The sequence below is a fragment of the Balaenoptera acutorostrata genome, chromosome 13 (genome assembly GCF_949987535.1).
Source record: "Balaenoptera acutorostrata chromosome 13, mBalAcu1.1, whole genome shotgun sequence".
In the NCBI taxonomy this organism is placed as follows: Eukaryota; Metazoa; Chordata; class Mammalia; order Artiodactyla; family Balaenopteridae; genus Balaenoptera; species Balaenoptera acutorostrata.
The window spans coordinates 74,491,698-74,519,632 of record NC_080076.1 but is presented as its reverse complement, the minus strand read 5'-3'; the positions used below and the strand labels follow the sequence as shown (position 1 = coordinate 74,519,632).

Below are 27,935 nucleotides of genomic sequence, written 5' to 3'. Positions count from 1 at the left end.
AAGACACGCTCTAGACACAATGACTGTTTTCCTAGCCTGACACCGCCGCCCTGGTGCGCACGGGCAGAGCTGTGCGGGGAGCCTGACCTCGTTTGAATCGGGGCCACCTGCTCCTGTGTGGAGCCTGCTCTTAGAACACGCCAGAAGGCTGCAGGACTCTAGTGGGGCTGCTTGCACGTACACACCACAGCACGTGCGCGCGCGCGCGCACGCGCACACACACACACACACACACACACACACACACACACACACACACACACACACACACACACACACACACACACACACACACACACACACACACACACACACACACCTTGGACGGAGCCATCAGCTCTAGCTTCGGGGCCGGGGCAGAGTCATTCTTCAGACTTGCGCTCCTGACTCTGGTGCTGCATCTTGGAAAGAACACGCTCGTAAAACAGCAGGTAGGCGCTGGAGGACAGCACCTCCTGCAGGCTGGCCTTGCGGACGGTGTCGTCAGAAATCCACAGCCACTGGTTGCTGGTGGAGAGAGGGTTCTTGGCCGAAGGCGGGGACCGTCGGTAGGTCACGAAGTGTCCCGAGTGCATGTCTCCGTGGTGGACGACAACTGCCACCAGCTGGAAGAGGTACGCGGAGGCGCTGAACGGTAGGAACAAACGCCAGTGGGTTACAAGTACAACACGGAAGCTTTAGAGGCAAAAGCGAAGAGTAAAAAACCCTAGATGTTCAACAATAGGGGACTGACACAATGGTACAGCTAGACAACTGAAGACTATGCAACCACTGAAATAGAGACCTGTAAATACAGGTCTGGCCTGGTCAACTGTCCATTCTGTGAGTGTATGTATGTTGTGTAGTATATGCACACACACACAAATACACACACACACACATACACATACACACACACATAACTTTACAGAGTGGAAGACAAAGATTTAACTGGTGAGGGCTTCCCTGGTGGCACAGTGGTTAAGAATCCGCCTGCCAATGCAGGGGACACGGGTTCGAGCCCTGGTCCAGGAAGATCCCACATGCCGCGGAGCAACTAATCCCGTGCGCCACAACTACTGAGCCTGCGCTCTAGATCCCGCGAGCCACAACTACTGAGCCTGTGAGCCACAACTACTGAAGCCCACACCTAGAGCCCGTGCTCTGCAACAAGAGAAGCCACCGGACTGATGAAGCCCGCGTACCGCAACGAAGAGTAGCCCCCACTGTCTGCAACTAGAGAAAACCCGCGCCCAGCAATGAAGACCCAATGCAGCCTAAAATAAATAAATAAAATAAGTAAATTTATTTAAAAAAAAAAGATTTAACTGGCAATCTATCTTTAGGTGGTGTCCCAAAAACTTTTTTAATTTCTTTCTTGATATTCTATGTACATACTTTCATACGTATGTACATGTATACACACACATAACATTTACATTTTATGGACTTTATTATAATTCTTATCTTTAAAGCCATCAGTGGATGAGGCGTATGCGTCTAAAAAGTGGCTCACCTGTAGTCAGGAACAGCTGGGAGGGGGAAGGGCATCGGGCTTGGCAGCGTGGGCAAGAAAGACGGGGAGCAGGCGCCGTTCATGAGAATCTGTGTTTTGGTGCCCCCCGGGGGATTCCGAACTGCAAGAGAAAAAGGCCAAAGGCAATGAAAGTGAGCAGCAGCTTTGGGTAAACAAAACATGGTTTGGATTAGCTTGAAATTTAACTCAGCAATAAGGCTACAAAAGAAAAACAGATACTTGATTTCGTACTGTGCTGATGCATAAAACTTCCTTTTTGTCTCCGCCTGCTTTAACCCCAAATAGGAAACAACGTACCCAGCTCCTAGCCTCCTGCTCACTTTGACAGCTTTGTGAAGCTTTGAGATTCCCAGCCCTGTTTGCTAAAGACCTGCACCCCTGCCAGGGAGAAGAGGAAGCCAGGGCAAAGAGGTCCTTGATTTAAAACTGGGCCCTCTTCCCGCCCCAGCTGCTCCCAATGTTAAACTATTGATCTGCTGAGAAAGGACAAAGCTCGGTCTCCCTGTGAATGATGTCCTGCCAGGCCACACAAATGGATGTAAGAAAGAATTATGGTAGTAAGGGGTGTTAGGTGGGGAAAGGTGGGGTGCAGGGAAGACAGTCCTGGCACACGGTTGGCGAGTTCAGGCTTGGAGCCTTGAAAGTCAGTGAGTTTTCCTCATTTACAAAGAACTGAACATATTACATACAACACCTTTACAAAACTGTCCCGACACTTCATTCCAGTACCAGATCCCCCATCTGCTGTTTGCCCCTGGACCAATCAGCCTCTGGGAGCCTCGGTTTTCTCTTCAGTGAGACAGAGTGATAATAGCTACCTGGCTTCACTGGGACCTGATTCAATAATTAGCTTCAAGGGAGGATGGCAATGGGATCAGACAACAAGCAATTCAGTAAAGAAGGATCAACCCAAATAAGATGTTCGGGGATCTTCAGCCAGGACACTGCCTCCCCACAATTCCTGTCTAAACGAGGTGACTGTATTGGGGGGAAGAAAATCACTGGAATGAGGTGAGCCAATTATTGTTTAGTCAGAAGACCAGAAAGCAACCTTTTGCTTTCCTGCCTGTAGTTTTTCATTTGTCAGAGAGTTTTTAAAAACTAGACATCTCATGACTATATCATTTAAACCTCTTTTACAAAACCTTCCCTCTCCCACCCCCAATCCTGCTGTTCTCAAGAATTTAAGCAGTCGTCGGGCAAGCCTGGCCCTTGTGGCACAAGGAACCGAGAAGATCCCTCTCTGTGCCGCAAATTCCAGCTGCGCTGGCCCCTCGGGCAGGCACCTGGCTTGGGGGCTGCCGGCCCGTCCTGCAGCTCCAGCGCAGGCCCCGCCTTCTCGTGCAGCTCGGGGCTGCGGTGACCGGGCTTGTGTCCGAGGAGGCGATACTTGTAGATGTCCATCATCAGGAACTCGTTGAACTGCACGTGCTCGTGCCGCTTCAGGGGTGTGCCGTGGCTGGACCAGCTCAGCCGCTGGAGGTGGATGCACAGACACTGGGGGAGCTGCGGGTGGGAGAGACGGAAAGAGCCGCGGGTCGGGAGCGGGACCCGGGGGGCCCTCGGGAGCAGAGCCGGCCAGGCATGCGGCATGGGCTCACCTTCCCTAGTTTTAACTGTTTGACAAACGTGGTCCTCTGGTGTTCCACCTTCTCCCCATTCAGCGTCCCTTTGGCTTCAATCTGAAATAAAGGAAACATCTCTCTGCAGAAATTCTTTTTTTTGGTTTTTTTTTTTTTTTGGCAGCGTTGCGCAGCTTGCAGGATCTTAGTTCCCCGACCAGGGATCAAACCCATGCCCTCGGCAATGAAAGCGCAGAGTCCTAACCACTGGACTGCCAGGGAAGGCCCTCTGCAGAAATTCTTGAAACAGGACCCCTAGGGAGAGCTGCGGATCAGGCTGGCGTTACAAGTGCATTCACTGGGCACTTGACGTCCACCTGCTGAAGGAACTCAGCTGCCCAATTATCTGTGAGTTGTCTTCACTCTTTTAGTCATTAACTAATGGTGACCGTGGAGGCAAAAGAAGTAAAGAGGCCGCACTGAAACTGACACTAGCATGTCATCTGTTTCGTTCTGTGTCTTCAAAATTTCTGGCCCCCACAGTTCCTCTTAATTCAGAGGGTGATGTTTAATTGCTCGGGGGAGTCGGGCAGGTCGCTCAGCTGAAGCAGATGTGAAACAGGAGGGTACGGAGGCAACTGCAGTGAATTGGAGCAGGCCTGTGCCACCTCAAAGCATGGCATTCAAATTTTTTTCTTTAAACATTTTGTGGACGAAACCAAACTCATCTGGGAAAAAGATTTGGTCCGTGGGCTGCCAATTTCCTCAGCAACTTCGATGGGCGTGGCTGTGGCTGCAGAGAGCCTCTGGGGGTAGCCGGCAGAGCTCAGGGCCGACGGCGTGGGAAGCGCCGTATCAGGACACGTGAGCCGGCTTGGGAAATGGCACTTGGGGTTAAAGCCATACCTTCGTACAGTTGTCACATACGACATCCCGCACGGATTCCGACGAGATGAAGTGGTGAAGGCAGTGGTCCAGGGTCAGTGGATGACCCTACGGCACAAGAAGAACATTCATGATTACAATGCAAGGAGAGCTAGACTGAAACTGTTAACAGTGTGACGCCCAGAGCTTTATCCTGCTTAGGCGGGCAGTGAAGCTTCACAGACACAACTGGGTGTTTCCTGAACAAATGGGGCACCCAGAGCATCCTGGATTTGCTCTTATGGACGGATTCAAGGGTATGAGGACATAACACTGCAGAAAGTTATGGGCTTCCATGTTCTTGTAGATAGCTTTGAATTTGAGATTAATGTGTGTGTGTGTGTGTTCAAAAAAGCCAAAATTTCTGCAGCCAGAGAGAACATGCCCACCTTCTCCCCCCAAGACAGGCCATGGTACCACAGATTAAAACTAAGACGGGTTCAACCAACCATGTGTCTGAGTCATGTGTAGTAGCTGAGCTACATGAAATGTCTCAGAGCCCTTTCAGATGTAAATGTCTCCAAAACAGACCCCAAGTAAACCACAGATCAGTACATACCCATGTGGCAGCTGGAATACTTAGTGAAAGGCTATCGAAGGTATCAAATCGAACGGGACTCTGAAACACATATTGCAGAAAATCCAGAAAGGACTTAGGTTCAATTCAAAGTTTTATAGATGGGAAGATATATGCCTATAAAACAGTTTAATATTTACATGCCCAACAGTAACATAGTCAAACATAATGTACTTACCTAGAAGCAAATTCTATTAAGAACAACCTTGTAAACATAAGAACTACAATAATACCAAAGGATATCTTGGAAAAACTATACAATAGCATACCTGACCCAGCAATTTGGGGATTTTTATCCTTAGGAAATAACCATGGATAACATAAGTACAAGGATGTGGTTATCACAGCATCATTTATGACAGTAAAATGTGAATTGGTGAAAATTCTAGGGAATGATTAAATAAATTATATCATGTCCATATATTATAGAATGGAATACTATATTAAAAATAGTGTAGTAGAACTATACATGATTATATGGAAAGATGTGCATGTTATATTATTAGCTGCAAAAAAAGCCCCAAAACAACAAATGATAAAACAGGGTTAAGAGTTCCTACTTTCGGACTTCCCTGGTGGCGCAGTGGTTAAGAATCTGCCTGCCAATGCAGGGGACACAGGTTCGAGCCCTGGTCCGGGAAGATCACACATGCCATGGAGTGACTAAGCCCATGCGCCACATCTACTAAGCCTGTGCTCTAGACCCCGTGCTCCACAACAAGAGAAGTCACCGCAATGAGAAGCCCATGCACCGCAACGAAGAGTAGCCCCACTTGCCACAACTAGAGAAAGCCTGCATGCAGCAATGAGGACCCAACACAGCCATAAATAAATAAATAAATATATTAAAAAAAAAAAAAAAAAAAGAGTTCCTGCTTTCGATGATGGCATGGTAGGTTGGCTAGACTAACTCTCCTTGACGTAACAGTTGTAAAATCTGGACCAAAACAAAACAATTTGAACAACTGGAGGGCTACCAAAAGCAGGAAGAAATGGAGAAGTCAATTCTTGGAGAAACAGGACCTCCGTGGGTGAGATTTGTATTGTGTGGCTTCTTTGCCTGAGGGTACCCCCTAATCCATGCAGTTCAGTGTTGGGTGGGAAAAAGCAGCAGTCTTACAGGATTAAGGTATCAGAAGACAGAGTTCAGGGCTGGTACAGAGGCTGGAGGAAATCCCAGAAAGAGAAGAGTCAAGAGAGGATAAGCCCTAAAATCTGTGTATAAACCCTGCCTGATTCCATGGCTGATCCCTAAAGCACACAGACACGGAAGAGACTCCAGGGACTCAGCAAGAAGCTGCGGCTGGAGGCTGAGAAAACTGAGCAGAGGTTCTGCCGCCCATTGTTGGGAGAGATGGGGTTTGGAGTTTGAGCTCAGCCAAGGCAACCGCCTGCTAGAACAGAATTCATTATTTCTCAGAGAGACATACCAGAATCCAGAGTCTCTACTACAGTGTCAATATTTAAAAATTACTAGACATACAGAACAAAGAAAGAAGAAAGTGTGACCCATGGTGTGTAGGGAAGAGGAGGTGATGACCTGGATGGTGAAATTAGCACAAGGACCCTAAAGAAGTATAAATATGCTCAAGGGGACTTCCCTGGTGGCACAGTGGTTAAGAATCTGCCTGCCAATGCAGGGGACACAGGTTTGAGCCCTGGTCCGGGAAGATCCCACATGCCACGGAGCTACTGAGACCATGTGCCACAACTACTGAAGCCCGCGTGCCTAGAGCCCGTGCTCTGCAACAAGAGAAGCCACTGTAATGAGAAGCCTGCACACCGCAATGAAGAGTAGTCCCCACTCACTGTAGCTAGAGAAAGCCCACGCACAGCAACGAAGACCCAACACAGCCAAAAATAAATAAATAAGTAAATAAATTAAAAAAAAAATATGCTCAAGGACAAAAAGGAAGAGAGAGTTATTTAGATCTAGCAGAGGACAAATAGAGAATCTCAGCAGAGAAATGGAAATTATAGAGAACCAAAAGAAATATATAATTAAAAGGAACAATAACTCAAATGAAAAATTCACTGGGCAAGCAAACAGAGATTGAAGATGGAAAAGACAGTCAGTAAATTTGAAGATAGGTCAATAGAAATTATCTAAATTGAAGGACACGGAGGAGAAAGACTGAAGAAAAAAGAACCAAGCCTAAGTGACCCTGAGTGACCCTGAGGGACAATATCAAATGGACTAACAAGTCGAGAATGGGGCATACATTTTTTTGAAAAAAATAATGGCCAAAAAAATGTTCAAAGTTGGTGAAAAGCATAAATGTACATAAATGTAACCAAACCAAAACAACAGCAACACTGTCAACCCAAAATTCTATACGCAGCCAAACCAGTCTTCAAAAAGAAGAAGGGCAAAACAAGAACATTTTTATATGAATGAAATCTAAGTGAATTTGTCAACAGACCTGCAAGAAATGTTAAAGGAATATTTTTAGACTGAAGGGAAAAAAACATCAAATGGACCTGGATCTACAGAAAGCACTGAGGAATACTGAAAATGGTAAATGTGAAATTTTTTTCTTTTAATTTCTTTTAAACACATATAACTGTTTAGAGCAAAAATTTTTATGACAGTGTTGTGGGGTTTATAATGTATGTAGATGTAAAGAATATATATGACAAAGCACAAAAGATGGGGTAAGAGAACTATACTTTCATAATGTTCCTACATTTTACACAAAGGAATATGATATTAACTCTAAATAAACTGTGATAAGTTAACGCTGCATGATGTAATCACACACACACAAATGTAAAAAAAGTGTAGCTACAAAGCTAACAGAGGAATTACAATGGAATACTAAAAAGTATTCAATTAACCCAAAAGAAGGGAGGAATGGAGGAACAGAGAAACAAAAACTATGTGAGACAAGTAGAAAACAAACGGTAAAACAGCAGACCTAAATCCACCCTATAAATACCTACATTAAATGTAAATGGACTAAACACACTGATTAAAAGGCAGATAGGAAGCTGGATAAAAAGGCAAGACCCGATTATATGCTGTCTACAAAAGCCACACTTTAAATACAAAGACAAAAGATAGGTCAAAAATAAGAGCACAGAAAGAGACATACAATAGAAACAGACAAAATAGACTTCCAGACAAGGAGTCTTACTAGAGATAAAGAGGGACATTTCATCACGACAATAAGAGTCAACTCATCATAATTAATTCATGTGTATGTGCCTAATAGCAAAGTCTCAAAAGAAATTCAGCAAAAATAGAACTAAAGAAAGAAAAAGAAACAAATTCCAGCAAACACTTAAGGAAAAAGCAATACCAATATTACCCAAAGACCTTGAGGAAACAGAGGCAGGAATACTTCCCAGCTTATTTTATGAGGCTAGCATAACCATTATAATATAACCTGAGAAAGACATTACAAGAAAATCATAAACATAAAACACGAATAGCCTTCAGAAAATGTTAGCAAATCAAATCTAGTAATATATAAAAAGAATGACATCACAATAAAATGAAATTTATCCCAGAAACACAAAGGTAGTTTAACATTAGAAAAATCAATCACTGTAATTCACCATATTAACAGAATAAAAGAAAAAAAAAAGATCATCTCAATATATGTAGAAAAAGCAAGACAAAATCCAATTATTAGTCATGATAAAAACTCTCAGCAAACTAGGAATAGAAAAGAACTTTGTCAGTGTGATAAAAGGAGAATATGAAAACTCAAAGAAAACATCATACCTAATTATGAAACACCAAATATTTGTTTCTTAAGATTTGAGATGAGGCAAAAGTGAAAACAACCCAAATGTCCATCAGCTGACGAATGGATAAACAAAATGTGGTCTATCCATACAATAGAATATTATTTGGTAATAAACAGGAATGAAGTACTGATACATGCTACAACATGTGGAAGAACCCTGAAAACATTATGCTGAGTGAAAGAAGCTAGTCTCAAAGCACCATATATTATATGATTCCATTTATATGAAACATCCAGAATAGACAAATTATATAGAGACAGAAAGTAGATTAGTGGTTTCCTAGGGCTGACAGAGTGTGGGGAGAAATGAGAAATGACTGCTAATGGGTACAGGGGTGGTTTTTTTTGTGTGTGCGGGAGCGAGGGGTGGGTGATGAAAAATATTCTAAAATTGACTGAGGTGACAGTTGTACAATTCTCTATTTTTGCATCATGCTCAAAATTCTGCATAATAAAAATTTAAAATCTCAAAAGCAAAACACACACACACACTCACCAAAAAACCAGCCCTAGAATCTGTTGTGTTCACCATGGGTATAGACCCAACCTTAGGACTCAAAACCCTGCCAATCACAATGGGTCTGCTGCTCTTGGTACAGAAGATGCCATCTGAGAATCAACTGATATGTCAGCACTGACCAAGGGTGGGCAGTCGGTCCACCAAGCCTACAGACCCCAGAAAAATCACAAAAGCCAGACACCAATGTCAGTCCCCATGCTCTGGATCCTTCATGAATCTTAACTTAAATAAAACCTTGCCAGAAAATATCAAGTATTGGTACTGTATTTACCTGGTGCTCACAGTGTTTGCAGACCATGTTACTAGTAAGTCTTCCATGAAAAGGATGCTGGGACTTCCAGTGGTTAGATGTGGGATGAGGTGACCCTGGAATACAGAACACCTTTTGAAAGGCCACTTCTAGCCCACTGGCACCAACCTCAAAATTCACCCCCCTTCTTAGTACGTGGTAGACACACCTTCTTTAGGAAAAAAAAAAAAAGTTCCTGAAAAGGAAACTGAAAGAGCTTCCCTTATTGAAATCCATCAAAAAGACAACCAGTTCCCTTCACAGGAGAATTTACACAGGTCCTTAGGTACAGCCACATTTAAAAAAGAAATTTGTGTTTGATAACGTCTTTTTACAAACATTTGCTTCAAATGTTTGAGATGTCACAAGAATGATACCACTGGTGAACATTCCATAAAGTGAGATAAACTTCTGAAATCATCAGAATAAGCAGGTTCTGAAAAACACGAGTTTTGGGGGGGACAGGACGGGGGCTAGCGGAATAAACACAGCAGCGTGGTGTGCTAGTTGGAACCACGGGCTCCAAGTCAGGCCAGCCTGGGCCGGGTCCTGGCTTTGCTTATTAGCCATGTGACCCAGAGCCAGAGACTTCATCCCTGTAAGCCTCAGTTTGCCGGAAATGGGGATAATATGACCCCACTATCCTCCATACTGCCAACTTCATAGAGCTGTTGGGAGGCTTAAATGAGATATTACGGTGCCTGGCACACGGTATGGACCCAAAAGAGAATTGTTCTCATTACTACCAGTGTGCAAAGGAATTGACACGTCATTTTTTTTTTTTAAGTGTTAAGAAAACAATAATTTCCTTCTAAGGAGGAAGGGATCATTTGCAGGAATAGTTGGCCAAAGTGTAAATGCTGAGGACACGGCAGTTTCAGCTTATTAAGTTCACCGGAGGACCAATTCAAGAAGGTAAAGAAAAACCCTAGTTTGAGGGAGAAATAAGTCCGTTCAGAGGAAACTGAGCAGGGCTCAGGTGTGATGGAACAATTCAAGATGTTCACCAGGGGGACAGTTTAAAACTGTTTCCACAACACAAGTTCCTTTCAAGTACACACACTCCAAGGCAGAATGCGTGTCACCAGAAAAAACATTATTTTTAGAAAACATAAAGCAAATTATTGTCACATCTAAAAAGTACACATCTCACGTGTTATAGTTCAACGGAAAATGACTACCTCTGGTGCGGCAGGTGATCTGTCTGGGAGTCACTTCTGACTGCTGCTGTAGGGCAAGAAAAAGGAAGAGGCTGAAAACCCTACTGCAATCTCTCTGATCACCCACCCTCACCCCACTCCTAAATCTCACAAGTTTCTGTGCTGACTGCACAGTTCAAAATCAACTCTATTTATTTATATATTTTTTTACTTTTTGGCCACGCCGCTCGGCACGTGGGATCTTAGCTCCCCGACCAGGGATCGAACCCGAGCCCTCTGCCTTAGAAGCACAGAGGCTTAACCACTGGACCACCAGGGAAGTCCCTCAAAATCAACTTTAAACCAAGCTTCCTAAAAGGGGCCTTAATTATGCTCTCTGGTTGGTTACTGTACCTGTTCCTTCGCCAAATGCAACTGAACATACTGCCTCTCCGGAATATTCCCCCCCTTTTACTAATTAACTTTTATCAACTCCCTAACATTTATAATGTGCCAGAGAAATAAGATTCATTTAGCATTCCTGTGGCTCCTCGTTCTCCTGTATTAAATAGGGGGAAAAATACATTCTTTCATCTCAAGCCCAACACAAATTGCAGCAAGGAATCGTTTTTAAGAGCTTGACATCCCTAACCAAAGTCACCAACTGCCAAGTGTGACGTTTAAGACCCTCCCCCAGCCTCACTCCCACTATTGGGTTTTTATCAAATCTTACTTTTGAGTTTAAAGTTACACGAAAATTACATTTGCATTCCCTGTACCTGTTCAATATGCACAGACCGCATTCACTGTATTGAGAGTGTTAATGGTTTACCTCTAGGGAATGCACATCAAACAGATGTGTGACCCGGGGCTGGTGGTCCCGCTCATCCTCCAAAGACGAGGTAATGACATGGAATAACTCATGAGCGTCCTGTCAAAGGGCAAAGCATTCTTCAGAGTGGCCCGAAGAGGCCGCGGCAACGTCCGAACCACCCCTGTGTGGACCACCAGGAAGACCCCCTATGGCTAAGGTGGGCAGAATTTGCTTTCCACCTTCTCAAGGCCCAGTGCGTTAAATGGAAATGGTTACATCCTAGACATTTTCACGAGTAAAGGCCCTCAACTGAGAGGCCCAAGGGGAGAGAGAAGGAAAGAATGCTGGGTGGGCAGGCTTCACGCTGATCCTAGCCATCTCTGAGCCTGTTTTAGCTTTACTGAGATGGCTCTGACCTCTGCTCTACCTGACTACTGTTTTTTTTTCATTGTGGTAAAGCACTCATCCAATGTAAGCTTTTTACGTGTACAGCTCATTGGCATTAAGCACATTCACATTGTTCTTGTGTTACCATCACCACCGTCCACCTTCAGAACTTTTTTCATCTTCCCATATGGAAACTCCACGCCCACTAAACACTAACTCTCCAATCCGCCCCCACCCCTCGGCACCCACTGTTCTACTCTGTTGTCTATGAATTCCACTTATCCTCAGATAAGTGGAATCATACAGTATCTGTCCTTTTGTGACTGACTTGTTTCACTTAGCACAATATGCCGATTCATCTATGATGCAGCACAGAATTTCCTTCCTTTCAAAGGCTGAGTAATAACTCCACTATGTACACCTATCACATCTTGTTTATCCATCAGCCATGGATGGGCGGGTGAGCTGCTTCCGCCTTGCAGCTGTCGTGAACGATGCTGCTGCGAACAGGGCTACACGAATATCTGAGTCCCTGTTGTCAGCTCTCCCGGGCGAACACCCAGAGGCAGAGTTGCTGCCTCATGTGGCAGGGGACTACTTTTTTTTTTTTTTTCTTATAAATTCATTTATCCATTTATTTATTTTTGGCTGTGTTGGGTCCTCGCCTCTGTGCAAGGGCTTTCTCTAGTTGCAGCGAGCGGGGGCCACTCTTCATCGCGGTGCGCGGGTCTCTCACTGTCGCGGGCTCTCTTGTTGCGGAGCACAGGCTCCAGACGCGCAGGCTCAGTAGTTGTGGCTCACGGGCCCAGCTGCTCCGCGGCATGTGGGATCTTCCCGGACCAGGGCTCGAACCCATGTCCCCTGCATTGGCAGGCGGACTCCCAACCACTGTGCCACCAGGGAAGCCCACAGGGGACTACTTTTTAAGGATCAACTCAAACGCCCCTCTCCCCAAAGCCAAAGCCACCCCGACTCCCCTGGGATGGGCAGCCCGTGCGCCCTGAACTCTGACGCGGCTGATCCTCACTGGGCTGCAACTTTTGGCTCCGTCCACAGTCACCAGAGCGATCTGTTTTTAAAGGCAAATGACTTTTCTGCTTTCAGCCTCCTGATGGCCTCCACTGCTGCAGTAAATGGTTCCCTTCTTAGCTAGCTGACCAGCCCTGACACGCCCCGGCCCCTAGAACCCTCTCCCCCACTCGCTGTGCCCCAGCCCCTGGCCTCCTCTTGCTCCCTGAATGCGCCAAGCCGGCTCTGACCTCAGGCCCGGGTCTTCACGCGGCCGCCTCTCTCTCATCCTTCAGGGCTCCTCAGGGAACCCTCCCTCACCAGCCCTCCCTGACCTAACCTCACCCCAGGCCATTCAGCAGCGGCCCTGCAGGCTCTCCCTCCAGAACACCTGCTGAATCCCTGAGGTCTCTCCATCTGCCCTGCCTCAGCCCCAGTCTGAGCCGGACCCTCTCCGGCCTGGGTGTCTGCACGGCCTCCCACCTTTCCTCTCTGCTCCCGTCCTGCCCCGCTGCACGCCTCCTGTACACAGAGGCCGGCGTGGTCCTGTTCACATGTTAGGTCGGGCCTAAGCAGTCCCCTGTCAAAGCTCCGAGTGGCTCCCCCTGCACGCAGAGCAGAAGCCCAGCTCCGGCCCTCGGCCTCCCAGGCCCTGCACTCCTCACAGCCCCCTCTCCTCCACTGCTTGCCCTGCCCTTCCTGCCCTTCTCCAAACGCAGTGTCCTTGCAGCTGCTCGAGGCTTTCGCCCCGGCTTTGCTCCTCCGGCTGGCACACTGCGCCCACAGCACCCGGGCCTCGCTCCTCTTTAGACTCCAGGTCTCAGCTGAAACCTCAGGTCTCTAGAGAAGCCGCCCCCTCTAAAGGAGTCCCCCTGCCGCTTTCCTCTCACTGCCCGTCGTCCCACACTTTCTCACATCACCTTCTTAGCACACGTTAAGGTTACCTGTGAACAGTCAGCAGACCCACCCTCACTACACCGCGAGCTCCTTGAGCACAGGGCCCCTCCAAGTCACGCTTGCTGCTACCACCCGGCGCCCTCAGCAGGCCCTTCCCGAGGCCGGCATTCAGTAAGTATTTGTTGCACGTATGAATGAATCCCCTCTGAGGCTATGACCAGCAGTTGGCGATGGAGTGATGGAAAGTCAAAGGTAAGGAAAGCAAGGCTCTTGCCCTCAGGGACTCACAACCCAGGGGCAGACACGGCAGCCTTGCTACTATCTAGCAGTGCAATGCTCTGGCCCTGTTATGACCAATGAGCCCTGGACGTGGAGCTGAGGGAGGATCATCTCTTCCTGCAAGGCTCGGGGAGCCCTGACAGACCAGCCATCTGGGCCAGCCCGTGAAGCATGAGCAAGGGTCCACCACAGAGAGAAGTCCCAAGACAAGACGGAGTCGGATCCAAAACCTATTCTGTCACCGTCAGCCACGTGACTACTTGGCCTTGAGAAAAGGAACAGTATCGGAGAAGAGCTGAAGAGCAGCCACTTTAGTGCCAGACTGGCTTGAATCCTGGCTCTGTCACTCAAATAGCTGTGTGACTTTGGGCAAGTCACCTGACTGCTCTGAACCTCAGTGTTCTCATCTGTAAAATGGGGGTAGTAACAGTAACTCCTTACAGGGCTGTGGTGAGGATCCAATCAGATAATTCACATACCTGGTCCAAAGTGCCCGACAGCTCTAGCTTTAGACACTGAAAAGTGGTTGGATGACCAGATCATTAATAGTGAAGGTGTGGACAAGGCCCCACGCTAGACGCTCTGGATACCTTCAAAGAGGAACAGAACCAGAGAGAGACATGCTTTCTCCTTCCCACGCACACTACGGCAATCTGCGGCTCAGTGTCAGACACTGGAAATACTCCCCAGGAGCAACTGGGACTTAAGTGGGTCCTTGACAGAAGAGCAGGACTTAGAAAAGGGATGTGGGCAAAGAATGTCACCTGTCATATCAGTAGACAAAGGACGTTGCTGGCCACCAAGCCATCAGCTCCTGCAGCCGCCCCCTACTGTGTCCTCTGAGGGGATTCAAGGTGGAGAAAAGCAGGATACCAGCCCTAGACAGCTAAGGGGCATCTCGAAGGAATGATTTCAATGAACTCAGACCCTTGCATCTTCCCTTACACAGAAAAATGCTAAATTCATTAACTTGAGATGTCTGTTTTTTCTTTAATTAACAGTAATCTTTTGATGTTCTGACTACCTGGTTTTGTTTTTGTTGTTTTTGCAAACACTTGATATATCCTGCTCCTCCCTTACCTCTTGGGAGCAGTCCCTCAGAGCTATCTGAGAGGCTGCCTCCCGGGCTTAAGTCCTCAGGACGTCAGTCAAATAAAACCTAACTCTCAACTTTTAGGTTGTGCATTTTTTTTTCAGCCGACAGGTATCTGATGTTCTTAAGGACTAAATCTCAGTCACTCTCTCAGTTTAGAGAAATGTAAGATGTAGCTAAATAATTCCAGTTACCAGAGGAGGATTTCAAAAGTATTCCCTAAATGGAAAACTATTTCAACATAGAATGGATTAATCGAGAAGCGCTGTAAGGAAGTATAGGATACTCTCAACGTCGTGTTTAAGAAGTAACACAGACATGGCTTCAGATCAAAGTGGAAACAGAGATCATCTCTAAAGAAGAGGGGAGAGAGGAAGCCTTCCCGCCTCACTTCTCCGTTTTTACATGCCTCCTGCTTCAGCCCCACAGTTCTGGGAGCCCAGGGGCTCTGGTCCAGGGGCTACCTAGTGGAGGCAGAAGCAGCCAACCCAGCGCTGGCCAGGGCCAGCCTGGAAATGTGGCGGCGGGGATGGACCGCCGGAAGTGTACAACAATGGAAGCGAAATTTTCGGTCCCTAGAACTTCACTCTCTCAGCCTCAGCCTCGTCCTCTGGGGAAGAGGAGGAGGGTGGCCAGTACCAAAGAAGACAAGGAAGCTGTAGTCGTGGAAAAGGGGGGCAGGAGTGGCTGGAGGAAGGCCCTGGGACTGCATACGACAGCTGCTCAAGGTTTGCAGCCACTTTAAGCCAGCCTCCGAAGACTGATTTTTTTTTTTTTTTTAATGAAGGTATAGTCTAAAAAAGAGTCTCACCTGAACCTCTGAGCCTCTAAGGTAAAGCCACCTGCTCCTCTCTAATAGGCCCCAGATGTCCCCACCATCCACTGAAATGCAAAGTCACTCAAGAACTAAAAAGATTTTCCCTCTTTGGCAGCTGTGTGCTCATGCCCTATCCTGTGAACCTTCCCTCTCCCCTGATCGCGAGAGCAGGAATAAAGTTCACAATCTGGTCTCGGGACACTAAGGCTGTCTAAAATGTCACAGAAATGTCCACGCAGGGCAGACAACTGCAAGGTCAATGCTGGCGTTTATTCTTCCTGCTGCAGCAATGCAGCTGTTTCTGGAGCTCAGGCCCCACCTCATTAGTGGGAAAGATTCTCCAAGGAAACCTGCTTTGAATGTTGTGTTCACCTGCTCTTCAAACGAAGAGATCTGCCATCTGTACATTCTTAAGACGTCCAACAAGCAGCTTGCATCCAAGACCTCTTCATCAGTGACTTCTTGGCAGGATAAAGCTGGGAACAAAAAAGGAAGCACAGTTATTAAGTGAACCAGCACAACAACTAACCAGAAAACCTGCACAGCACAACGTGTCAGAGCTAATTAAAAATGTAAGGATTGTAAAATTCACCTTGGAATTATATCTCTTTCATTATTCTTCCTTGTAGCCTTACCCAATGCTTAGTACACTAGTAGACACTTCGTGTTTGTCGAATGAATGTAATTTTTCATGAGGCTGCAGCATTTAAATGAAGTAATTGACTTTCAGATATCTGAATTACTATCATCAATATAAATTTACTGTTGCAAGATTTGTAGTGAATAAAATGATCTTAACTCACAACTCTGAGGGACAGGAGGGCCTTTAAACAACCATCTGGTCCAACCCTACACTCACTGCCCTAACCCCCTTCACAAGACTCTCTCCTGTGGCCATAAGGCCTTCTCTTGGATTTGTTTGCATTTGAGTTTCTGATTATCACCACAAAGCATCAAGCTCTATGAGGCAGCCTGAAAAGGTCTTCTGAGTGGTTTACTTTTCAATCAAGGTAGAATCAAGCCTAATAGACAAAAATAAAATCTGATGGGCTTATGAATTTATATTACAATTACATCTAGATCAGGGTTGGCAAACTTTTTCTGTAAGGGGTCATCTAGTAAACATTTTAGACTTTGCAGGTGTCTGTAGCAACTACTCATCTCTGCCAATGTAGCACAAAAAGCAGCCATAGATGACAGATAAATAATATGTAATATTACATATTACATAGATAATAGGTAAACAAATGGCCATGGCTGTGTTTCAATAAAACTTTATTCACAAAAACAGGCGGTGGGACTTCCCTGGTGGTGCAGTGGTTAAGAATCCGCCTGCCAATGCAGGGGACACGGGTTCGAGCCCTGGTCCGGGAAGATCCCACATGCCACGGAGCAACTAAGCCCGTGTGCCACAACTACTGTGCCTGCACTCTAGAGCCCGTGAGCCACAACTACTGAGCCCACGTGCCACAACTACCGAAGTCCATGCGCCTAGAGCCTGTGCTCCACAACAAGAGAAGCCACCGCAATGAGAAGCCCGCGCACCGCAACGAAGAGTAGCCCCCGCTCGCCGCAACTATAGAAAGCCCACACGCAGCAACAAAGACCCAATGCAGCCAAAAATAAATAAATAAATAAAGTCATTTAAAAAAAGAAACAAAAAAAAAACAGGCGGTAGGCCAAATTTGGCCCAAGGGCCATAGTTTGTTGATTCCTGATCTTGACCATCCCCCGTCCCATAGCATATTATTATGGACCAGTATATCACACTGGGCCAGTACTGCTGGTGCAGAGGAGATAAAAATACAGGAGCCTGCCCTCTCAGCACAGTTTCTGGGAGTTCAGCGATTCTCCAGATAAACTAAGCCAGCCTGTTTCTCCTCCTTGATTTGCAGTCAGTGAACTTGAGAGACGGCTCTGAATACTTCAGGCTCTGACTCTGGAGGGTCTGAACATTGCCAACGCCACCCCTCTCGGAACATGGCTGGTGCCGTGGGTGGTGACCTGTGGTGGAGAAGCAGCAGCGTTGGCGGCCAGTAGCCAGTTATCAGTGCAAATAAACCCTGAGGTCAGACCTTTACCCTCCAGTATGAAGGAGACCCATCAGGAGAGGTACTGTTCCTTCCCTCTTCCTCCTACATTCCCAGGCAGCCCTTCTGTTAGCTTTTACCCTCCCAAGGAAAATCTGAATGTCCCCTTCAGCCCAATTTTGCCTACAATGCTGTGTGGCAATGTGGCAATGTCTACTAATTTTCATACCCTACAATCCAGCAGTATGACTTTCTCAGGATCTACCCCAGGGAAAGAGGTGCCTATGTGCACGATGGGCATGTACAAGGACGTTCACTGCAGCCTGTTTATGTAGACAAGGCACCGGAAGCAAATGGCTAAGTAAACCGGGATATCTTGCGATTATGGATGCTAGGCAGCTGTAAGGGTGCGTGACGTTTGTAAATCACATGTTTGATAAGGGCTTGAGAGCCAAAATATATAAGGAACTCCTAAAACTCAACAACAACAAAAATACAGAAAACCAAATTAAAAAATGGACAAAAGATCTGAATAGACATTTCATTACAAAAACCCAAAAAAACCCTAGAAATGGCCAATAAACACATGAAAAGATGCTCAACATAACCTATGATTAGGGAAATGCAAATCAAGACCACAATGAGATATCACTTTCACACCCATCAAAAAGACAGACAGGGCTTCCCTGGTGGCGCAGTGGTTGAAAATCTGCCTGCCAATGCAGGGGACACGGGTTCGAGCCCTGGTCTGGGAAGATCCCACATGCCACGGAGCGACTAGGCCCGTGAGCCACAATTGCTGAGCCTGCGCGTCTGGAGCCTGTGCTCCGCAACAAGAGAGGCCACGATAGTGAGAGGCCTGCGCACTGCGATGAAGAGTGGCCCCCGCTTGCTGCAACTAGAGAAAGCCCTCGCACAGAAACGAAGACCCAACACAGCCATAAATAAGTAAGTAAATAAATAAATAAATAAAGCTTCCATTTAAAATAAATAAATAAATTAAAAAAATAAAAACGCAAATATAAGACCATTTAACAACAACAACAAAAAAAAAGACAGACAATAACAAGTGCTGGTGAGGATGTGGAGAACTGGAACATTTGGGCACTGCTGGTGGGAATGTAAAATGCCAAAGCTGCTATGGAAAGCGTATGGTGATTCCTCAAAATAGTAAACAGAATTACCATTTGATCCAGCAATTCCACTTCTGGGTCTATACCCCCCAAAATTAAAAGCACGGGCTTGAACAGATATCTGTACACCAGTGTCCATAGCAGCATTATTCACAATGGCCAAAAGGTGGAAACAACCCAAACATCCACTGACCTATAAATGGATAAACAAAATGTAGTGTGTATATACATACATATACACACACAGTGGAATATTACTCATATTCAGCCTTAAAAAGGAATGAAATTCTGACACATGCTACAATGTGGATGAACCTCAAGGACATTATGCTAAGTGAAACAAACCAGACATAAAAGGACAAATATTGTATGATTCCACTTAAATATGGTACATAGTCAAACTCATAGAGACAGAAAATAGAATAGTAGTTACCAGGGTCTGGGGGTAGTGGAAAATGGAAGTTATTGTTTAATGGATACAGAGTTGCAATACAGGAAGATGCAAACTTTCTGGAGATGAATAGTGGTCATGGTTGCGCAACAATGTGAATATACTTAATACTACAGAACTGTTTACTTGAAAATGGTTATGGTGGTAAATTTTACACTATGAATATTTTACCTCAATTTTTAAAAATGGGCAAAGGATATGAGTTGGCAGTTCACAGAAGACAAAATACATGAGACCAGTAAACTCACAAAAAGAAAAAAAAAAAAACGGTGAATGAGGTAGAGCTACAAGTACTGAAATGGCCATTTTTCTAATACATATCACGTTACTTGGTCATGAAAAAACAAACAAAACAATATATCATTTCTGTGGGTACTTAGAAACATAGTTAAATGCACAGAAAACGGTCTGGAAGGTTACACTTATCTTTTACTTTTGGGAAGGAAGGAGGGCAGCGGGACCGGGGTAGTGATAAAGAGAATTTTAGCCTTATCTGTAATGCTTTAATTTTTTAACAAGAAGAATTTACTCATGCATTACTTATATAATTAAAAACTATTTCTAAAAACCAAAATAAAAGACACTGAGAATCAGAAGCAGAGAAGGAAGGATATAATGGGAGGACAACACCTAACCCTACATTATGACACCTATGTGGACGTGTCAGTTCTTCACACAGTCTTTGGGATGGTTTTTTTTTTTTTTTTAAACAGGGCAGTAAAAGAAATTATTTTCAAGTTGCCTCTTATACAGAAGAGCAGAACTTACTTTTCATAAAGGTTTCTGTGTCAAGCTGAGGTCATACCTCAGTGAAGCAATATTTAGCTGAGTGTTTTTAAAATCCAATTTTTTTTTCTGACTATGTGAGTAATACACGATTATTGAAAGTTTTAGTAGTTTTTTTTTTTTTTTTCATGTTTTTAAACTGTCACCTGCACCATGCCAAAATAGCCATGGCTAACATTTTGGCTTTTTCTGTCCAGCTTTTTTCTGTGGAAATTTTTGCTTTGGCTGAAGTAAAATTATACCATATTTAGTACCTCACTCTTCCAAACTTAATAGAATAGCCTATGCCCTCTCCCAAATTAAAAGCAAAACAAAAACATTCATAAAGATGATTCTTAATGGCTATGCAACATTCCATTGATTGCTTAATCATTCTACTGCTGGATAACCATATTCTTTCCTTTTCCCCCCCATTACCACTAGGTGTTGGAGATCTTTGCACATATAGTCAGCCGTCCATACCCACTGGTTCCGCATCCTCAGATTCAACCAAGGATTGAAAATACTCAGGAAGGGAATTCCTTGGCAGTCCAGTGGTTAAGACTCCACGCTTCCACTACCAGGGGCCCAGGTTCAATCCCTAGTAGGGGAACTAAGATCCCGCTGCACAGTGCAGCCCAAATAAAAGAAAATATTCAGGAAAACAAATACCAGAAAGTTCCCCAAAGCAAAACTTGAATTTGCCAGGCACCGGCAACTATTTATATAGCATTCCAGGCACCGGCAACTATTTACATAGTATTTACATTGTATCAGGTATTATAAGTAACATAGAGATGATTTAAAGTTTATGGGAGGATGTAGGTAGGTTATACACAAACACTACACCATTTCATATAAGGGACTTGAGCATCTGCAGATTTTGGTATCTGCGTGTGGGGTTGTCCAGATGCTATAGGAGGAAACCCAGTTCCACAGTCAAAAAAAGTGGTTTCAAAATGAAGTTAGATTGGTGGCTTCTTAAAACCTTTACCAAGCCCGTGTACACTGTGACTCTCCAAGCTCGGGGCCAGTATTGGGCCATTCCCACACTTGTTTGCCCTGAGAACTCCACTGCAGGCTAGTGTAAATCACGGTCCACCAATTACTTGGTCAAATTGTACTGAACATTTTGCAAGCTATTACTGTGTGGTTCCACTGTTTTCCAGAAAGGCTGCCCCAAGTTACACCACCACCAGCATGTATGAAGGTGTCACCCAACAGCTGGTCAGGATTGTGGATTTTCCAGTCTTTGCTGACAGGCCAAAAAATGGTACCTCACTATTATGTTATTTCCATTTCTTTGATGATGGCCAAATTGTTTATTTTGTTTGTTAGATGCATTCTGTATCTATCTAAATACAATTTGTATTATTTCTTTTGTTAATTACCTTATTTCCTAGGCTAAGACCCTTCTTGTTTTTAAATTTTGATGTTTGTGAAACCAGAGTACTTCTTACAGTCAAAATGCTTAAATGGAAGTGGATTTTTCTCCTTCCCTAAAAAGCTGTTACTAAACTGACAATTTTTAAAATAAACGATTACAGGTTTGATTTAAAAAAAAAATACCTCTCTCTATCTATTGGGCCCTTATGATCTTTTTCTACACAAAGGCTATTAACCTTCTGCCTGCCATCTGGGCTGCTGCTTTGAAAGTGCACAGCACGCTCTTTACATTTCCAGGTAGGTACCTTTCAAGAGGCGCAACAGTGTCAAGGACAAGTACTGGTGTTGGGGGCACTCCTTCTGATCCCTGGTGTACTGGGTGGTGAACTCTTCCAGCCACTTGATGAAGGTGGGGCAGGCAGACAGGCCTTGCAGCAGGGAGTTCATGAAGCAGGTGTTCCCCAAGTTGACAAGGCCAGGCACAAGCCCTAAAAAAGTGGGGGGAACAAGAGAACAGAGCATCACATTGGACCATCTCCTTTTTCTTCTCCCATCTGGGACCCAGAATTCCTGCACCGTGGCCTTGGACTGAAAACCCCTACCTCAGAAAGTCCTCATCCACAGAGAGCAGGGGGCCAGGCATCCTGTCCTAGCCGAGGCCCAGTCCTACTACCGCTCCTTCAGGAGACCGCAAGCCGCAGAAGGACAAGTCCGGGCCGCGTGTGACTACTGAAATGCACCAGAGTGTCTGGCACAGCCTGGCTTCCATTGAATGTTCAGAAACACTGAGTAACCTCTCTCTCTCTTTCTCTCCCTCACTCTCTCTCTCTTCTTTGTTAAGAAAGCAATGTTTCTCACAACAGAAGAAAACAATTGTTCTGTTCTTGTTCCCCAGGACAATGATTTTGTTCTTATAATCAGTGGGAAAGACACCACTACTGCCATTCTGATCAGTCCTTCTGCAAAGAGATCAACAAAATCTGACATACTTCCCTCTTCCGCTGAAATTAAAAAACAAAAACAAACAAAAAAACACTTTTTATTATGAGAGTTCTCAAACATGCACAAAAGAAGAGCAGGTATCTAATGAACCCCAGTTACAACCATCCCCAGATTTAACAGTGATCAACATTCTGCTACACCTGTCCCTTTTATGTATTTATTTATTTTGGCTGAATTTTAATCAATATAAGTAGAGCAACATTGACAAAGGGGGGCATTTTTAAAAATAAGGAAATAGACTTTTGTGTTAGTGAAGAAACGAACTTGAAACATTTACTAGTGACTAGCAGCTATTCAGTGAAAGCACAAAGGCGTCACACAATTAGGCAGCTGTACAACTGAAAAACACAATGGCCATAGCAATGAGAACACTTAGACAATTAAGCCACTTGAAATTTTTCATTACGAAGCATGTCTCAAACTCATGACCTTAGTGGGGGTGAAATATAAATCTTTTTACTATGGGGTATAAAATAATGAGTCATTAAAATTAACTTCTGTTTAAAAGAAAGTACTATTGACAAAATTGAAGATACAAGAGAACCAAAAATGTCCTCCCCTTTTTGTACTGTTTTTAAACAATAAGAATTTGGGTCCAGTCTATAGACCATGATCCAAAGCCTTCATTCTTACCTTTTCTACGTTTCTTTCTTTCTGTAATGGGACCCCAAATAACATATATTCCTGCTGCTAGCGCAGCGGCAATTCCACCTATAACACCCCAGTTCTTCATGACTTTATATCTAAAAAAGAAAATAAGTTTACTGTCTTTCCTCATCACAAATGCAATACGTGTATATACAGGTACAGGTACACAGAAATAACATTTCATCAAAATAACCCACTGACCTGCCAAATACCTAGCTTTCAGATTAAACTAATATACAGTATAGGATTATGTCTTGAAAATCAGCACATTTAGACACTAGGATTTAAAACCTAAGTTGGAGCACAACCTCCCCAGAGCCCCACCGGCCAGGGCTTTCCTCCTGCTCTGCCTCTCATTCTGCTGCCATACTGGCCGCCACCCTGGCCACAGCCAAGCTCCCACCCCAGGGCCTCTGCACTGCTGCTCTCTCTGCCTCAGATGCTATTCCCCCAGGTCGCACCGCTTGGCTCACTCGCTCCCCATCCCTTCACTTCTAACAAACTGCTAGAACCTGCACTCGTGGCCCTTTTACCCAGTTCTACTTTTTCTTTTTATCACAGAGCTCACCACCTTCCAACCTAACTTTCACTTATTCACCACGTTTATTTTCGGTCTCCCGCAACTGAAATGCAAAGTCCCCACAGGCAGAGATCTTTGTTTTACACACTAACATATCCCAAGTGTTTCCAAGTATTTAGATCACATAGTAGGTTCTTGATAATATTTATTGAATGATTGGGACCTGGAGAAATATAGAAATGGATTTATCTTTTAGGTTATTAAACAGAGTGGGGGAGAGGCATACAATAGTGTAAAAGATCTTCTGAATATTTATTAAATTACAGATTTCTTCACTTGAGGCTTGACTCGAATACTGAAGTTATTCTTTTACTACAAATAAAGAAATTTCACCAGTAACTTAAAACACTGTCTTCATACACAGTTATGTATTTCCACTAAATAAGGCAACCAATATATGTACCTACATATATCTGTGCAATATATACCTGTATATATGTGTTAGCTACATATATGTGTGTGTGTGTGTTTAAAATATTCTTATCCCAATATATGCATCATGTGAGTATTGTTTTGATCTCAACTCAGTCAACATTAACTCAGGGAAGAGCCACTGGTGATACCAGTAACTCTGTCTACAACAACCAACATTTTTCCAATGTCATGGCTGATGTGATACACAACTGATGACTGAATTTCAAATAAATCTTTGTTCTCCTAAGACAGTGTTGGTAGAATGTGCACAGAATTTGGTTAAGAAAGTGGAATTCCGTAATCTGGTTCAGTTCTGGTTCTGCTATTCCCTACGGCGTCATTGTACCTTCTAAGCCTCAGCTTCCTCATCTGTACAATGGGGACAATTGTGAGACCTACCTTACAGAATTATTGTAAAGACTGAATAAGTGCTAATGCATGGGGTGCATAGTAAGAGCTTAATAAATGTTAGCTGCTGCAATTATCAAGAATTATAATCTCAGCTTCATTCATGAAAGTTATTCTTGAAGTTTCCTAATGCAACACTGTGCTGACTTTTACACAATAGGTATATTCACGTGAGGCCACGTGGATCTGAACTCACGTCTGTTGGGCTGCCAAGTCTGTGCTTCAAACCAGGAAGCTCATGGGGAAATTGAAGGACAGAATGTCAAAAGGATGGGAGAGAAGGCCTGCCTAGGTCCTAAGTAGGGCATGGATAAAAAACCCAGGGCCGGGGCTTCCCTGGTGGCGCAGTGGTTGAGAATCTGCCTGCCAATGCAGGGGACACGGGTTCGAGCCCTGGTCTGGGAAGATCCCACATGCCACGGAGCAACTGGGCCCGTGAGCCACAGTTACTGAACCTGCGCGTCTGGAGCCTGTGCTCCACAAAGGAAGAGGCCGCGATGGTGAGAGGCCCGCGCACCGCGATGAAGAGTGGTCCCCACTTGCCGCAACTAGAGAAAGCCCTCGCACAGAAACGAAGACTCAATACAGTCATAAATAAATAAATAAATAAATAAAAGAACGTGAATTTCTAAAACAAACAAACAAACAAACAAAACCCAGGGCCAAGTGTAACTCTGGAAACCCCACAACATGAGGAGAGTAGTGGGGCCTGGGAGTGAAAAGATCTGGCTTCTCCCCGCAGCTCTGCTGTCAGCTCAGCTGTAGGACCACAGGCATGGCCACTGCAAGGCCCGTGTCCCAACTACAGAGTGGGGGCACTGGGCAGGATCGCCACTGAGGACTTCCAACCCTGGGATAATAAGCTCTTTAGACTGCTCCAGTTCCAGAGGGAGGAAGCTGACCTGAGCAATGGGTCTCAGTCATTTGGGGTCAGGAAGGGGGCTTGTGGGGAGGGACGGAGTCACAGTGCTCAGCTCTGAAGCCCGGAGCCCGAGGGAGGGTGGATAAGAGAAGGGACATAGGGACCCTGACAGGGTTGAGAACCCATACTATTGGGGGTCCTAGCAGGAATGTGGGATCTTAACAGGACTGGGAGCCTTAACAGGTTAAGGGGTCCTGATTGGTTTAGGTGCCCTTGCAAGATAAAGAGCCACTAATTAGATTAGGGACCCATACAGACTAAGGGATCCCTGGCAAAAGTGGGGGGGGGTGTGACAGGAAGAGAGGTACTGACAAAGTGCGGGTGGGGGGCGCTAGCAAGCCCGGGGCACTTTACAGGGTTGTGAGAACCATGGCAGGACTGGGGAGCTTGACAGGTTGGGGAACCCTAGCAGGCCAGGAACTGACATGACTAGGGAGCCCAGAAGGATTGGGGGTATCTTGAAAGGAAGAAGGGGTCCGGTAAGGCCTGCGAGGCGCTGAGAGCTCCGAGGGGGCCACTGACAAGGCTGAGGCTCCACGGAAGTTCTGGGGACAATGACAGAATTAGAGGAGGCACTGGCAGGCGGAGGAGGGGATGGAGGGGGCACTGATGAAACTGGGAGCGCCAGCAGAACTGGGGAGTGCCGACAGTATCGCCGTTGCCTGGAGGCCCTGGAGGCCCGTTGCCCTTCCCGCCCCAAGGCCTGGGCCTCCAACACTTCGGGACGCAGAAACCTCCGGAATGCTCACTCCGGCCCCTGGGGACCATTACTAGGGCGTGAAAGGGCCGCCATAGGCCAGCCTGGGTACCCTGGTCCCTCTGGTCACGGCCTCCCCGGCCGTCCCGCCCCCCAAAGCTCACCTGACGGCCGCCCCGGTCCGCAGGAAGCGCTGGAGGGCCCTGTCGGCCGCGGTCATCGCCGCCTCAGCCCGGGAGCTCAGCATCGCGGCTGCGCGGGAGGCCTGCCGCCGCCCCCGCCGCGATCTCCGCGGCCGGACCCAGGGCTCCCGGGGCTCCCGAGACGGCGGAACCCGCGGCCAAAGTCCCAGCTCCTCCGGGGAGGGTAGACCGAAGGACGGGCTCCCGGAAGAAACGGAAGTGGTTCTCGCCGGAGGACTGGAGTCGACGGACCACCGCGTTGTTTTTCCTTTTCCCCCTTAGTCACTGGCGTCGGCGTCGGTTACTAAGGGAGGCCGTGCGGCCCGGGGCCGCTTGGTTTTCAAGTTTTGCTCGGGCCCTGTTCATAGTTACACATATCCCATTTGCAGAAGGGACCCTGGGTCATTTTTATTTTTCGGTGTGAAGAGGGCGACCCCCGCCTGAAAACGGGATCACGACTTGGCCACCGTTAGTTATAATTGTCGTCGGAGTGGAAATGGATCGCAGAGGAAGGGCCTTTAATGAGCATGTGGCCCTTCTCTGACGACACCTATAGAGAAACCGAGACCTTTAATAATAACAGCCACCAAACTTATTGTTCACTTAAATGCATCGCTAAGTACGTCACATGCATTATTCATATTCAATCTTCACAGTTTTTACATCCCAGGAAATACAAGAAATTTAGAGAAAAAGTCTTTTGACACAGCTTGTAAGTGGTGGAAACAAGATTGGCAGGCAAGTCTGTGTGTCTCCAGAATAGCAGTGTCCAATAGAAATATATGGAAGTAAACATTTTAAATTTTCTAGTAGCCACGTTAAAGTGAAAAACAGCAAATAAAATTAATTTTATCAATATCTTTTACTTGACCCAATGTGTCCAAAATATTGTCATTTATATAGAAAAATTATTAATGAGATAATTTACATTCTTCTTTTGTACTAAGTACCTCTCAATTTGAACCAGCCGTTTTTCATGTACTCTATAGCCACAAGTGGCCAGCAGCTACAGCACTGGAGCCAGAGAGAATTTGCCCTCCCTTTTAATCACTTCCCCCAACTCCAGAGCAAGTAGTTGCAACTGCTTTAGTAAAGAAATCAAAGTTCTAGCTCAGTGGTTCTCAGAGTTTTTGGTCTCAGGACCCCTTTATACACTTACAAATTATAGAGAGTTTTGTTTAAGTGGATTATACCTAACTATACTTATACTATTAAAAATTAAAATTGAGAAATATGGAGAATCCTGACTCATACACTGGGTTTAACACTTTCCTTGCTGTAAACGTAATAATTGAAACCGCTTGCCAAACACTTGCTAGCGGCTAGATCCCTGTGCTAAGTACCTACGTGCACTGTCCTATTTCATCCTCCCAACAACCCCACCAAGTAGGTTCTATTAAAATCTCCACTTCAGGGGGGCTTCCCTGGTGGCGCAGTGGTTGAGAATCTGCCTGCCAATGCAGGGAACACAGGTTCGAGCCCTGGTCCGGGAAGATCCCACATGCCGCGGAGCAACTAGGCCCGTGAGCCACAACTACTGAAGCCTGCACGCCTAGACCCTGTGCTCCGCAACAAGAGAAGCCACTGCAATGAGAGGCCTGTGCACTGCAACAAAGAGTAGCCCCCGCTCGCCACAACTAGAGAAAGCCCACACACAGCAACGAAGACCCAACACAGCCAAAAATAAAAACAATTAATTTTAAAAAAAAGATGACTTGCTAGAAAGTTGTGTTACATGTG

At 45.6% G+C, this 27,935-nt stretch overlaps 1 protein-coding gene across 6 annotated transcripts; it reads right to left on the bottom strand.

Moving 5' to 3' along the window:
* Positions 1-257: 257 nt before the first annotated feature.
* On the bottom strand, positions 258-26,363 carry USP30 (ubiquitin specific peptidase 30). 6 transcript variants are annotated; one of them, XM_057526729.1, is made up of 13 exons: positions 26,178-26,362; positions 22,978-23,087; positions 21,648-21,830; positions 15,950-16,053; positions 11,115-11,213; positions 10,325-10,367; positions 9,126-9,220; positions 4,562-4,621; positions 3,985-4,071; positions 3,118-3,198; positions 2,803-3,022; positions 1,496-1,616; positions 258-627 (listed from the first exon to the last, which is right to left on the bottom strand). In XM_057526729.1, the coding sequence occupies exons 1-13, from the start codon at positions 26,258-26,260 to the stop codon at positions 363-365; spliced, it is 1,551 nt and encodes a 516-aa protein (XP_057382712.1). In that variant the 5' UTR covers positions 26,261-26,362; the 3' UTR covers positions 258-362. The 6 variants fall into 6 exon arrangements, with proteins under 6 accessions (XP_057382712.1, XP_057382716.1, XP_057382714.1 ...); XM_057526733.1 differs by lacking the exon at positions 26,178-26,362 and adding an exon at positions 21,945-22,343 and having other exon boundaries at positions 10,325-10,370; positions 22,978-23,089; XM_057526728.1 differs by having other exon boundaries at positions 259-627; positions 10,325-10,370; positions 26,178-26,361.
* Between the last annotated feature and the right edge of the window lie 1,572 nt (positions 26,364-27,935).

What these genes read in the sequence shown, in the direction of transcription:
- USP30 (XM_057526728.1), bottom strand. Translation starts at nt 26,260, where the DNA reads ATGCTGAGCTCCCGGGCTGAGGCGGCGATGACCGCGGCCGACAGGGCC. An exon ending in GTATTCCAGCTGCCACATGG is followed by an intron (nt 4,072 to 4,561) that starts GTATGTACTGAT and finishes CTTGTGCCGTAG; the next exon opens with GGTCATCCACTGACCCTGGA. An exon ending in AACAGTTAAAACTAGGGAAG is followed by an intron (nt 3,023 to 3,117) that starts GTGAGCCCATGC and finishes TCCCACCCGCAG; the next exon opens with CTCCCCCAGTGTCTGTGCAT.